Raw genomic sequence first — 14,068 nt, forward strand, 5'->3', positions numbered from 1 at the left:
TAGAAAGAGGCCCGAGTTCCCGAGTTGGAATTCCGAGTCGGATGACCGTTCCAAAAAAATTAAATGCAGAGCTCGTTTTTTTCCAGTTGTCTTTATATATTATACATGTAAACATTTTCATGTCTTTGGTTATGCAAACATTTGTTTATTAGATTATATTTCGTTTTAATAATAATGTTGTTTTAATTCCATATGGGTCATACCTTGCTTTGGTCATGTGTTCTCTTATGGGTCAATGATTTTAATTACAATATAGCAATTATGTTCTCGGCTCAATTACTTAGAAGGGCATGTGTTCCCACCCCTCCAATGTGGGCCCAGGTGCATATTTGGTAGCCCCTATACATTCAGGATGTAAGGCTTACTAGTTATGGCAAATGTTGGGAAGACCTGGTTGTTGTAACAACAACAAAAACAGCACAGCTTCACTTTGACCACATCTTTTCATTTATGTTTTATTTGTGTCTTTTTTCCTTTACCACGTTGTTTGGCTCCAGCCATTGGAAGCTCGGTGCATGTACAAAGAAACAGAACGCAATTCAACCGTTGATGGACGGTGACGAAAATAATGACATTGCCAGTAGTCATGTTAAGGTGTTCAATGTTTTATTGGTGGAGTTTTATGGATTTGCATATGGCTGTGCATTATTATGATGTCATAATAGGGAAGAGGATCTGATCAAGCCTATTAGTATTCTTGATCCCAAAAAGACACACAACTGTTTTGGGGGTTAATTCCACATCTGTTTGCATTGCTTGGTAGTGTATTAGCATGGTATGAGACAACATAAATATTACAATTTAAAATAAAATTAAAATAAACAGTATTATCCTAAATTGAGACATGAACAAAACATGTGATATCACATCAACAACAAAATCTTTCAGGATGTACCTGTTTTCAGTATAGAATGACATGTATACAAATTATATTACATTTTTTTGTGTTTTGTCTTAATGACTGTTCTTTAGTAGATAGGAAACTCAACAGTGTGTTAGTCCGGGAAACAATAACTAGATAGTTGTTTTATGTTTGTGAAACCTTGAAATGAACACAACGAGAAGTGATTTTGTAACAACACATTTGAATGGGTAAGGGTATCAAAATATATACACTGCTCAAAAAAATAAAGGGAACACAAACAACACAATGTAACTCCAAGTCAATCACACTTCTGTGAAATCAAACTGTCCACTTAGGAAGCAACACTGATTGACAATAAATTTCACATGCTGTTGTGCAAATGGAATAGACAACAGGTGGAAATTATAGGCAATTAGCAAGACACCCCCAATAAAGGAGTGGTTCTGCAGGTGGTGACCACAGACCACTTCTCAGTTCCTATGCTTCCTGGCTGATGTTTTGGTCACTTTTGAATGCTGGCGGTGCTTTCACTCTAGTGGTAGCATGAGACGGAGTCTACAACCCACATAAGTGGCTCAGGTAGTGCAGCTCATCCAGGATGGCACATCAATGCGAGCTGTGGCAAGAAGGTTTGCTGTGTCTGTCAGCGTAGTGTCCAGAGCATGAAGGCGCTACCAGGAGACAGGCCAGTACATCAGGAGACGTGGAGGAGGCCGTAGGAGGGCAACAACCCAGCAGCAGGACCGCTACCTCCGCCTTTGTGCAAGGAGGATCAGGAGGAGCACTGCCAGAGCCCTGCAAAATGACCTCCAGCAGGCCACAAATGTGCATGTGTCTGCTCAAACGGTCAGAAACAGACTCCATGAGGGTGGTATGAGGGCCCGACGTCCACAGGTGGGGGTTGTGCTTACAGCCCAACACCGTGCAGGACGTTTGGCATTTGCCAGAGAACACCAAGATTGGCAAATTCGCCACTGGTGCCCTGTGCTCTTCACAGATGAAAGCAGGTTCACACTGAGCACGTGACAGACGTGACAGAGTCTGGAGACGCCGTGGAGAACGTTCTGCTGCCTGCAACATCCTCCAGCATGACCGGTTTGGCGGTGGGTCAGTCATGGTGTGGGGTGGCATTTCTTTGGGGGGGCCGCACAGCCCTCCATGTGCTCGCCAGAGGTAGCCTGACTGCCATTAGGTACCGAGATGAGATCCTCAGACCCCTTGTGAGACCATATGCTGGTGCGGTTGGCCCTGGGTTCCTCCTAATGCAAGACAATGCTAGACCTCATGTGGCTGGAGTGTGTCAGCAGTTCCTGCAAGAGGAAGGCATTGATGCTATGGACTGGCCTGCCCGTTCCCCAGACCTGAATCCAATTGAGCACATCTGGGACATCATGTCTCGCTCCATCTACCAAAGCCACGTTGCACCACAGACTGTCCAGGAGTTGGCGGATGCTTTAGTCAAGGTCTGGGACGAGATCCCTCAGGAGACCATCCGCCACCTCATCAGGAGCATGCCCAGGCGTTGTAGGGAGGTCATACAGGCACGTGGAGGCCACACACACTACTGAGCCTCATTTTGACTTGTTTTAAGGACATTACATCAAAGTTGGATCAGCCTGTAGTGTGGTTTTCCACTTTAATTTTGAGTGTGACTCCAAATCCAGACCTCCATGGGTTGATACATTTGATTTCCATTGATAATTTTTGTGTGATTTTGTTGTCAGCACATTCAACTATGTAAAGAAAAAAGTATTTAATAAGAATATTTAATTCATTCAGATCTAGGATGTGTTATTTTAGTGTTCCCTTTATTTTTTTGAGCAGTGTATATAATTCTATGTCTGAATAAGGCTCATATAAACTGTTTTCATCACTGTCTTGTAAACACATTCTTGTAAGTTGGAGTTACTGTACGTGATTATCTGGGGCTGATGTACAGATTTGAGCACTTGACATGACATTGACATTTCTGGGTATATCTCACCTGTAACATAATAATAATGATAATAATAATATTGTTATATTATTTTTTATAATACAAAATCTGTCAATCAACCAAATGTATTTCTTATAACCTCTTTTAGCATCAGCAGTTGTCACAAGGGGTTATAGAGAGACTCAGTCTAAACATCTAAGACCCATCAATGCCAAAGCCTCTGGGAAACACTCCCTAGAGGTCATCAATTTAGCATTAAAACTAGAGAGGAACCATGCCCTCCGAGGGCTGTGCTGAGCGGACATTTAAGAGTACATATTCAAAATGTTCCAACCTGCGTAGATGACCATCAGGGTCATATAATAACCAGGAGTGTCATGTCTAATAACCATGTCATGTCTTTTTCATAGCCTGAGCGAGAGAGCGAGAGAGAGAGGATCAGGTACATAAAGTTATCACAGATGCACACTATGTAAAACACATTATATTAATAATTCCCTAGAAATTGGATGTCATTATCTTTCATAACTGTTGCAATACAAAACATTGAAATGTTGTTAAATATTTGCTACTTTGGTATACATTGAGTGAAATGGTATACATTGAGTGAAATTACACAATGAAATAATAGATCATCACTCACAGACAGACATAGCTTGATAGTTGTTCATAGTTTATTATCATAGTTGGCCATAGTTTCTAATGATCGTTTCTAATCATAGTTTCTAGTCTGAGAGGTTTGATATAATAAGAGGGTCAAATAGACCCTAAGAGGGCCGAAGCTGTTGTTTACAAACAGTATGAATTAATAAAAACAATGGTTCAATGTCCTTCATTTTAAAAAAACATACACGTCAATGAAAACAATTAAGACAAATCATTCTTAAATAACATACAGTGGGGAGAACAAGTATTTGATACACTGCCGATTTTGCAGGTTTTCCTACTTACAAAGCATGTAGAGGTCTGTAATTTTTATCATAGGTACACTTCAACTGTGAGAGACGGAATCTAAAACAAAAATCCAGAAAATCACATTGTATGATTTTTTAGTAATTAATTTGCATTTTATTGCATGACATAAGTATTTGATCACCTACCAACCAGTAAGAATTCCAGCTCTCACAGACCTGTTAGTTTTTCTTTAAGAAGCCCTCCTGTTCTCCACTCATTACCTGTATTAACTGCACCTGTTTGAACTCGTTACCTGTATAAAAAGACACCTGTCCACACACTCAATCAAACAGACTCCAACCTCTCCACAATGGCCAAGACCAGAGAGCTGTGTAAGGACATCAGGGATAAAATTGTAGACCTGCACAAGGCTGGGATGGGCTACAGGACAATAGGCAAGCAGCTTGGTGAGAAGGCAACAACTGTTGGCGCAATTATTAGAAAATGGAAGAAGTTCAAGATGACGGTCAATCACCCTCGGTCTGGGGCTCCATGCAAGATCTCACCTCGTGGGGAATCAATGATCATGAGGAAGGTGAGGGATCAGCCCAGAACTACACGGCAGGACCTGGTCAATGACCTGAAGAGAGCTGGGACCACAGTCTCAAAGAAAACCATTAGTAACACAAAACGCCGTCATGGATTAAAATCCTGTCCAGTCCTCCTCCTATTCCCCCCTGCAGTAAGTCCTCCTCCTATTCCCCGCTGCAGTAAGTCCAGTCCTCCTCCTATTCCCCCCCTGCAGTAAACCCAGTCCTCCTCCTATTCCCCCCTGCAGTAAGTCCAGTCCTCCTCCTATTCCCCCCCTGCAGTAAGTCCAGTCCTCTTCCTATTTCCCCCCCTGCAGTAAGTCCAGTCCTCCTCCTATTCCCCCCTGCAGTAAGTCCAGTCCTCTTCCTATTTCCCCCCCTGCAGTAAGTCCAGTCCTCCTCCTATTCCCCCCCTGCAGTAAGTCCAGTCCTCTTCCTATTTCCCCCCAGCAGTAAGTCCAGTCCTCCTCCTATTCCCCTTGCAGTAAGTCCAGTCCTCCTCCTATTCCCCTGCAGTAAGTCCAGTCTTCCTCCTATTTCACCCCCTGCAGTAAGTCCAGTCTTCCTCCCATTTCCCCCCCTGCAGTAAGTCCAGTCCTCCTCCTATTCCCCTGCAGTAAGTCCAGTCCTCCTCCTATTTCCCCCCCTGCAGTAAACCCAGTCCTCCTCCTATTCCCCTGCAGTAAGTCCAGTCCTCCTCCTATTTCCCCCCCTGCAGTAAGTCCAGTCCTCCTCCTATTTCCCCCCTGCAGTAAGTCCAGTCCTCTTCCTATTTCCCCCCCTGCAGTAAACCCAGTCCTCCTCATATTCCGCCCCTGCAGTAAGTCCAGTCCTCCTCCTATTTCCCCCCCTGCAGTAAGTCCAGTCCTCCTCCTATTTCCCCCCTGCAGTAAGTCCAGTCCTCCTCCTATTTCCCCCCCTGCAGTAAACCCAGTCCTCCTCATATTCCCCCCCTGCAGTAAGTCCAGTCCTCTTCCTATTTCCCCCCCTGCAGTAAGTCCAGTCCTCCTCCTATTCCCCCTGCAGTAAGTCCAGTCCTCTTCCTATTTCCCCCTGCAGTAAGTACAGTCCTCCTCCTATTCCCCTGCAGTAAGTCCAGTCCTCTTCCTATTTCTCCCCTGCAGTAAGTCCAGTCCTCCTCCTATTCCCCCCTGCAGTAAGTCCAGTCCTCCTCCTATTCCCCCCCTGCAGTAAGTCCAGTCCTCCTCCTATTCCCCCCCTGCAGTAAGTCCAGTCCTCTTCCTATTTCCCCCCCTGCAGTAAGTCCAGTCCTCCTCCTATTCCCCCCTGCAGTAAGTCCAGTCCTCTTCCTATTCCCCCCCCTGCAGTAAGTCCAGTCCTCCTCCTATTCCCCCCTGCAGTAAGACCAGTCCTCCTCCTATTCCCCCCCTGCAGTAAGTCCAGTCCTCTTCCTATTTCCCCCCCTGCAGTAAGTCCAGTCCTCCTCCTATTCCCCCTGCAGTAAGTCCAGTCCTCTTCCTATTTCCCCCTGCAGTAAGTACAGTCCTCCTCCTATTTCACCCCCTGCAGTAAGTCCAGTCTTCCTCCCATTTCCCCCCCTGCAGTAAGTCCAGTCCACCTCCTATTCCCCTGCAGTAAGTCCAGTCCTCCTCCTATTTCCCCCCCTGCAGTAAACCCAGTCCTCCTCCTATTCCCCTGCAGTAAGTCCAGTCTTCCTCCTATTTCCCCCCCTGCAGTAAGTCCAGTCCTCCTCCTATTTCCCCCCTGCAGTAAGTCCAGTCCTCTTCCTATTTCCCCCCCTGCAGTAAACCCAGTCCTCCTCATATTCCGCCCCTGCAGTAAGTCCAGTCCTCCTCCTATTTCCCCCCCTGCAGTAAGTCCAGTCCTCCTCCTATTTCCCCCCTGCAGTAAGTCCAGTCCTCCTCCTATTTCCCCCCCTGCAGTAAACCCAGTCCTCCTCATATTCCCCCCCTGCAGTAAGTCCAGTCCTCTTCCTATTTCCCCCCCTGCAGTAAGTCCAGTCCTCCTCCTATTCCCCCTGCAGTAAGTCCAGTCCTCTTCCTATTTCCCCCTGCAGTAAGTACAGTCCTCCTCCTATTCCCCTGCAGTAAGTCCAGTCCTCTTCCTATTTCTCCCCTGCAGTAAGTCCAGTCCTCCTCCTATTCCCCCCTGCAGTAAGTCCAGTCCTCCTCCTATTCCCCCTGCAGTAAGTCCAGTCCTCCTCCTATTCCCCCCCTGCAGTAAGTCCAGTCCTCTTCCTATTTCCCCCCCTGCAGTAAGTCCAGTCCTCCTCCTATTCCCCCCTGCAGTAAGTCCAGTCCTCTTCCTATTCCCCCCCCTGCAGTAAGTCCAGTCCTCCTCCTATTCCCCCCTGCAGTAAGACCAGTCCTCCTCCTATTCCCCCCCTGCAGTAAGTCCAGTCCTCTTCCTATTCCCCCCCCTGCAGTAAGTCCAGTCCTCTTCCTATTCCCCCCCCTGCAGTAAGTCCAGTCCTCTTCCTATTCCCCCCCCTTGCAGTAAGTCCTTCTATTTCCCCCCCTGCAGTAAGTCCAGTCTGTACTCTATCAAGGTAAAGTTGGTGATTTTGGCGATGGGCTCAGGGATGACGAACTCTCTGACCCGTGTGTAGCCTAAGTTCTCATACAGCCTCTGTGCATCAGTCTGCACTACAGACGTGTAGAGAACGACCGCAGGGAAGCCTCTCTCCCTGCTGAAGTCTGCCACTGTCCTACTGAGGGCCTTAGCGATACCCATCCCCCGGTGTGTCCGACGTACAGACAACCTCTTCAGCTCCATGCAGCCCGGTTCTCTCTCCGCAGGCAGGCAGGCCACCGTTGCCACCACCCGGTCGTCGCTCTCAGCCACCCAGAAACATGAGTCCTTGTTCTCCAGGTAGGTCTCCTGGATGTGGTCGAGGTCCTTCCTCAGGGAGGTGTCGATGTAGCTGTTGAAGACGTAGCCCACCAGCTGCTTGGCCCCGGCCAGGAGGAGAGTGACCCCTACTACAGGCAGCAGGACGGACCTGGAGCTGGCCAGCAGGGCGCAGAACGTGACCATCAGGATCATCTGGGTCAGGGGCTGTTTGAGGAGGTGCATGAAGGAGGAAGGGACGTGCTCGCTCATCCCCATGGTGAAGATCTCCTTCACGGTCTCCTTGTCATCATCCTGGTATCTTCGGATCGTGGTATCAGCAGCCATGGCACTGGTCTGTAAGGGTTGGGCCGATATGATTAAATAGAATATCGTGATATTTGACAATGATGATATGGTGATGTGCAAGATGATATACCATGAATTACAAAAATATACTTATTTGAACTTTACAAATCCAAAAAGGATGCAGTTTATCAGTTTTAGGCTGTATCAATGTCGAATGAAATTAATTCACTAGGCTAAGCCTGGTTTATTCACCTTACGAAGATTACTTAAATGAGAAGGCAACTATTATATCATAAATAAGCAAAATAATTAAAGTCTGGAATGATTTAACTCAGTCTGGATATGATTTAACTCAGTCTGGAATGATTTAGTCATTAACGGTGCAAAACAATTATATTGTATATCAAGATTTTTTTTAGAGTAGCATATCGTAGAAGAGGTCTCCCCAAATATCAGCCAACCTGTCTAGTGTCTGAGCTTCAATAACCTACCGGTCTGTCTAGTGTCTGAGCTTCAATAACCTACCGGTCTGTCTAGTGTCTGCCCTTCAATAACCTACCGGTCTGTCTAGTGTCTGCCCTTCAATAACCTACCGGTCTGTCTAGTGTCTGCCCTTCAATAACCTACCGGTCTGTCTAGTGTCTGTCCTTCAATAACCAACCGGTCTGTCTAGTGTCTGCCCTTCAATAACCTACCGGTCTGTCTCGTGTCTGTCCTTCAATAACCTACAGGTCTGTCTAGTGTCTGTCCTTCAATAACCTACCGGTCTGTCTAGTGTCTGCCCTTCAATAACCAACCGGTCTGTCTAGTGTCTGCCCTTCAATAACCAACCAGTCTGTCTAGTGTCTGCCCTTCAATAACCTACCGGTCTGTCTAGTGTCTGTCTAGTGTCTGCCCTTCAATAACCTACCGGTCTGTCTAGTGTCTGCCCTTCAATAACCTACCGGTCTGTCTAGTGTCTGCCCTTCAATAACCAACCGGTCTGTCTAGTGTCTGCCCTTCAATAACCTACCGGTCTGTCTAGTGTCTGCCCTTCAATAACCTACCGGTCTGTCTAGTGTCTGCCCTTCAATAACCTACCGGTCTGTCTAGTGTCTGCCCTTCAATAACCTACCGGTCTGTCTAGTGTCTGCCCTTCAATAACCTACCGGTCTGTCTAGTGTCTGCCCTTCAATAACCTACCGGTCTGTCTAGTGTCTGTCCTTCAATAACCTACCGGTCTGTCTAGTGTCTGCCCTTCAATAACCTACCGGTCTGTCTAGTGTCTGCCCTTCAATAACCAACCGGTCTGTCTAGTGTCTGCTCTTCAATAACCAACCGGTCTGTCTAGTGTCTGCTCTTCAATAACCAACCGGTCTGTCTAGTGTCTGCCCTTCAATAACCTACCGGTCTGTCTAGTGTCTGTCCTTCAATAACCAACCGGTCTGTCTAGTGTCTGTCTAGTGTCTGCCCTTCAATAACCTACCGGTCTGTCTAGTGTCTGTCCTTCAATAACCTACCGGTCTGTCTAGTGTCTGTCCTTCAATACCCTACCGGTCTGTCTAGTGTCTGTCTAGTGTCTGTTCTTCAATAACCTACCGGTCTGTCTAGTGTCTGTCCTTCAATACCCTACCGGTCTGTCTAGTGTCTGTCTAGTGTCTGTCCTTCAATAACCTACCGGTCTGTCTAGTGTCTGTCCTTCAATAACCTACCGGTCTGTCTAGTGTCTGCCCTTCAATAACCTACCGGTCTGTCTAGTGTCTGTCCTTCAATAACCTACCGGTCTGTCTAGTGTCTGTCCTTCAATAACCTACCGGTCTGTCTAGTGTCTGTCTAGTGTCTGTCCTTCAATAACCTACCGGTCTGTCTAGTGTCTGTCCTTCAATAACCTACCGGTCTGTCTAGTGTCTGTCCTTCAATAACCAACCGGTCTGTCTAGTGTCTGTCTAGTGTCTGTCCTTCAATAACCTACCGGTCTGTCTAGTGTCTGTCCTTCAATAACCTACCGGTCTGTCTAGTGTCTGTCTAGTGTCTGTCCTTCAATAACCAACCGGTCTGTCTAGTGTCTGTCTAGTGTCTGCCCTTCAATAACCTACCGGTCTGTCTAGTGTCTGTCTAGTGTCTGCCCTTCAATAACCTACCGGTCTGTCTAGTGTCTGTCCTTCAATAACCTACCGGTCTGTCTAGTGTTTCCTCTTCAATAACCTACCGGTCTGTCTAGTGTCTGTCTAGTGTCTGCCCTTCAATAACCTACCGGTCTGTCTAGTGTCTGTCTAGTGTCTGCCCTTCAATAACCAACCGGTCTGTCTAGTGTCTGCCCTTCAATAACCAACCGGTCTGTCTAGTGTCTGCCCTTCAATAACCAACCGGTCTGTCTAGTGTCTGTCCTTCAATAACCTACCGGTCTGTCTAGTGTCTGTCCTTCAATAACCAACCGGTCTGTCTAGTGTCTGCCCTTCAATAACCTACCGGTCTGTCTAGTGTCTGCCCTTCAATAACCTACCGGTCTGTCTAGTGTCTGCCCTTCAATAACCTACCGGTCTGTCTAGTGTCTGTCTAGTGTCTGCCCTTCAATAACCTACCGGTCTGTCTAGTGTCTGTCTAGTGTCTGCCCTTCAATAACCTACCGGTCTGTCTAGTGTCTGTCCTTCAATAACCTACCGGTCTGTCTAGTGTCTGTCTAGTGTCTGTCCTTCAATAACCTACCGGTCTGTCTAGTGTCTGTCCTTCAATAACCTACCGGTCTGTCTAGTGTCTGTCCTTCAATAACCTACCGGTCTGTCTAGTGTCTGCCCTTCAATAACCTACCGGTCTGTCTAGTGTCTGTCCTTCAATAACCTACCGGTCTGTCTAGTGTCTGTCTAGTGTCTGTCCTTCAATAACCTACCGGTCTGTCTAGTGTCTGTCCTTCAATAACCTACCGGTCTGTCTAGTGTCTGCCCTTCAATAACCTACCGGTCTGTCTAGTGTCTGTTCTTCAATAACCTACCGGTCTGTCTAGTGTCTGTCCTTCAATAACCTACCGGTCTGTCTAGTGTCTGCCCTTCAATAACCTACCGGTCTGTCTAGTGTCTGTCCTTCAATAACCTACCGGTCTGTCTAATGTCTGCCCTTCAATAACCTACCTGTCTGTCTAGTGTCTGCCCTTCAATAACCTACCGGTCTGTCTAGTGTCTGTCCTTCAATAACCTACCGGTCTGTCTAGTGTCTGCCCTTCAATAACCTACCGGTCTGTCTAGTGTCTGCCCTTCAATAACCTACCGGTCTGTCTAGTGTCTGTCCTTCAATAACCTACCGGTCTGTCTAGTGTCTGTCCTTCAATAACCTACCGGTCTGTCTAGTGTCTGTCCTTCAATAACCTACCGGTCTGTCTAGTGTCTGTCCTTCAATAACCTACCGGTCTGTCTAGTGTCTGTCTAGTGTCTGCCCTTCAATAACCTACCGGTCTGTCTAGTGTCTGTCCTTCAATAACCTACCGGTCTGTCTAGTGTCTGCTCTTCAATAACCTACCGGTCTGTCTAGTGTCTGTCCTTCAATAACCTACCGGTCTGTCTAGTGTCTGCCCTTCAATAACCTACCGGTCTGTCTAGTGTCTGTCTAGTGTCTGTCCTTCAATAACCTACCGGTCTGTCTAGTGTCTGTCCTTCAATAACCTACCGGTCTGTCTAGTGTCTGTCCTTCAATAACCTACCGGTCTGTCTAGTGTCTGTCTAGTGTCTGTCCTTCAATAACCTACCGGTCTGTCTAGTGTCTGTCCTTCAATAACCTACCGGTCTGTCTAGTGTCTGTCTAGTGTCTGCCCTTCAATAACCTACCGGTCTGTCTAGTGTCTGTCCTTCAATAACCTACCGGTCTGTCTAGTGTCTGCCCTTCAATAACCTACCGGTCTGTCTAGTGTCTGTCCTTCAATAACCTACCGGTCTGTCTAGTGTCTGTCTAGTGTCTGCCCTTCAATAACCTACCGGTCTGTCTAGTGTCTGTCTAGTGTCTGCCCTTCAATAACCAACCGGTCTGTCTAGTGTCTGCCCTTCAATAACCAACCGGTCTGTCTAGTGTCTGTCTAGTGTCTGCCCTTCAATAACCTACCGGTCTGTCTAGTGTCTGCCCTTCAATAACCTACCGGTCTGTCTAGTGTCTGCCCTTCAATAACCAACCGGTCTGTCTAGTGTCTGTCTAGTGTCTGCCCTTCAATAACCTACCGGTCTGTCTAGTGTCTGTCCTTCAATAACCTACCGGTCTGTCTAGTGTCTGTCCTTCAATAACCTACCGGTCTGTCTAGTGTCTGTCTAGTGTCGGTCCTTCAATAACTTACCGGTCTGTCTAGTGTCTGTCCTTCAATAACCTACCGGTCTGTCTAGTGTCTGCCCTTCAATAACCTACCGGTCTGTCTAGTGTCTGTTCTTCAATAACCTACCGGTCTGTCTAGTGTCTGTCCTTCAATAACCTACCGGTCTGTCTAGTGTCTGTCCTTCAATAACCTACCGGTCTGTCTAGTGTCTGTCCTTCAATAACCTACCGGTCTGTCTAGTGTCTGCCCTTCAATAACCTACCGGTCTGTCTAGTGTCTGTCCTTCAATAACCTACCAGTCTGTCTAATGTCTGCCCTTCAATAACCTACCGGTCTGTCTAGTGTCTGCCCTTCAATAACCTACCGGTCTGTCTAGTGTCTGTCCTTCAATAACCTACCGGTCTGTCTAGTGTCTGCCCTTCAATAACCTACCGGTCTGTCTAGTGTCTGCCCTTCAATAACCTACCGGTCTGTCTAGTGTCTGTCCTTCAATAACCTACCGGTCTGTCTAGTGTCTGTCCTTCAATAACCTACCGGTCTGTCTAGTGTCTGTCCTTCAATAACCTACCGGTCTGTCTAGTGTCTGTCCTTCAATAACCTACCGGTCTGTCTAGTGTCTGTCTAGTGTCTGCCCTTCAATAACCTACCGGTCTGTCTAGTGTCTGTCCTTCAATAACCTACCGGTCTGTCTAGTGTCTGCTCTTCAATAACCTACCGGTCTGTCTAGTGTCTGTCCTTCAATAACCTACCGGTCTGTCTAGTGTCTGTCTAGTGTCTGCCCTTCAATAACCTACCGGTCTGTCTAGTGTCTGTCTAGTGTCTGCCCTTCAATAACCAACCGGTCTGTCTAGTGTCTGCCCTTCAATAACCAACCGGTCTGTCTAGTGTCTGTCTAGTGTCTGCCCTTCAATAACCTACCGGTCTGTCTAGTGTCTGCCCTTCAATAACCTACCGGTCTGTCTAGTGTCTGCCCTTCAATAACCAACCGGTCTGTCTAGTGTCTGTCTAGTGTCTGCCCTTCAATAACCTACCGGTCTGTCTAGTGTCTGTCCTTCAATAACCTACTGGTCTGTCTAGTGTCTGTCCTTCAATAACCTACCGGTCTGTCTAGTGTCTGTCTAGTGTCTGCCCTTCAATAACCTACCGGTCTGTTTAGTGTCTGTCCTTCAATAACCTACCGGTCTGTCTAGTGTCTGTCCTTCAATAACCTACCGGTCTGTCTAGTGTCTGTCCTTCAATAACCTACCGGTCTGTCTAGTGTCTGCCCTTCAATAACCTACCGGTCTGTCTAGTGTCTGCCCTTCAATAACCTACCGGTCTGTCTAGTGTCTGTCCTTCAATAACCTACCGGTCTGTCTAGTGTCTGTCCTTCAATAACCTACCGGTCTGTCTAGTGTCTGTCCTTCAATAACCTACCGGTCTGTCTAGTGTCTGTCCTTCAATAACCTACCGGTCTGTCTAGTGTCTGCTCTTCAATAACCTACCGGTCTGTCTAGTGTCTGTCCTTCAATAACCTACCGGTCTGTCTAGTGTCTGCCCTTCAATAACCTACCGGTCTGTCTAGTGTCTGTCTAGTGTCTGTCCTTCAATAACCTACCGGTCTGTCTAGTGTCTGTCCTTCAATAACCTACCGGTCTGTCTAGTGTCTGTCCTTCAATAACCTACCGGTCTGTCTAGTGTCTGTCTAGTGTCTGCCCTTCAATAACCTACCGGTCTGTCTAGTGTCTGTGCCTTCAATAACCTACCGGTCTGTCTAGTGTCTGCCCTTCAATAACCTACCGGTCTGTCTAGTGTCTGTCCTTCAATAACCTACCGGTCTGTCTAGTGTCTGTCTAGTGTCTGCCCTTCAATAACCTACCGGTCTGTCTAGTGTCTGTCTAGTGTCTGCCCTTCAATAACCAACCGGTCTGTCTAGTGTCTGCCCTTCAATAACCAACCGGTCTGTCTAGTGTCTGTCTAGTGTCTGCCCTTCAATAACCTACCGGTCTGTCTAGTGTCTGCCCTTCAATAACCTACCGGTCTGTCTAGTGTCTGCCCTTCAATAACCAACCGGTCTGTCTAGTGTCTGTCTAGTGTCTGCCCTTCAATAACCTACCGGTCTGTCTAGTGTCTGTCTAGTGTCTGTCCTTCAATAACCTACCGGTCTGTCTAGTGTCTGCTCTTCAATAACCTACCGGTCTGTCTAGTGTCTGTCCTTCAATAACCTACCGGTCTGTCTAGTGTCTGTCTAGTGTCGGTCCTTCAATAACCTACCGGTCTGTCTAGTGTCTGTCCTTCAATAACCTTCCGGTCTGTCTAGTGTCTGCCCTTCAATAACCTACCGGTCTGTCTAGTGTCTGTTCTTCAATAACCTACCGGTCTGTCTAGTGTCTGCCCTTCAATAACCTACCGGTCTG

The 14,068-nt window shown here is 47.2% G+C and overlaps 1 protein-coding gene across 3 annotated transcripts in view; it reads right to left on the bottom strand.

Moving 5' to 3' along the window:
- Window positions 1–584: 584 nt before the first annotated feature.
- The window catches only part of LOC139554046 (probable N-acetyltransferase CML1), a 70,751-nt gene continuing 57,267 nt past the window's right edge, over window positions 585–14,068 (bottom strand). For 2 of the 3 annotated variants that reach the window (XM_071366957.1, XM_071366958.1), the window contains exon 2: window positions 585–7,453. In XM_071366957.1, the coding sequence (XP_071223058.1) occupies window positions 6,773–7,444 (672 nt within the window). In that variant the 5' untranslated portion in view covers window positions 7,445–7,453 and the 3' untranslated portion in view covers window positions 585–6,772. The remainder of the gene's footprint in view (window positions 7,454–14,068) is intronic. The other variant, XR_011670790.1, reaches the window with a different exon arrangement.

This window comes from Salvelinus alpinus, chromosome 25 (genome assembly GCF_045679555.1).
Source record: "Salvelinus alpinus chromosome 25, SLU_Salpinus.1, whole genome shotgun sequence".
NCBI lineage: Eukaryota > Metazoa > Chordata > Actinopteri > Salmoniformes > Salmonidae > Salvelinus > Salvelinus alpinus.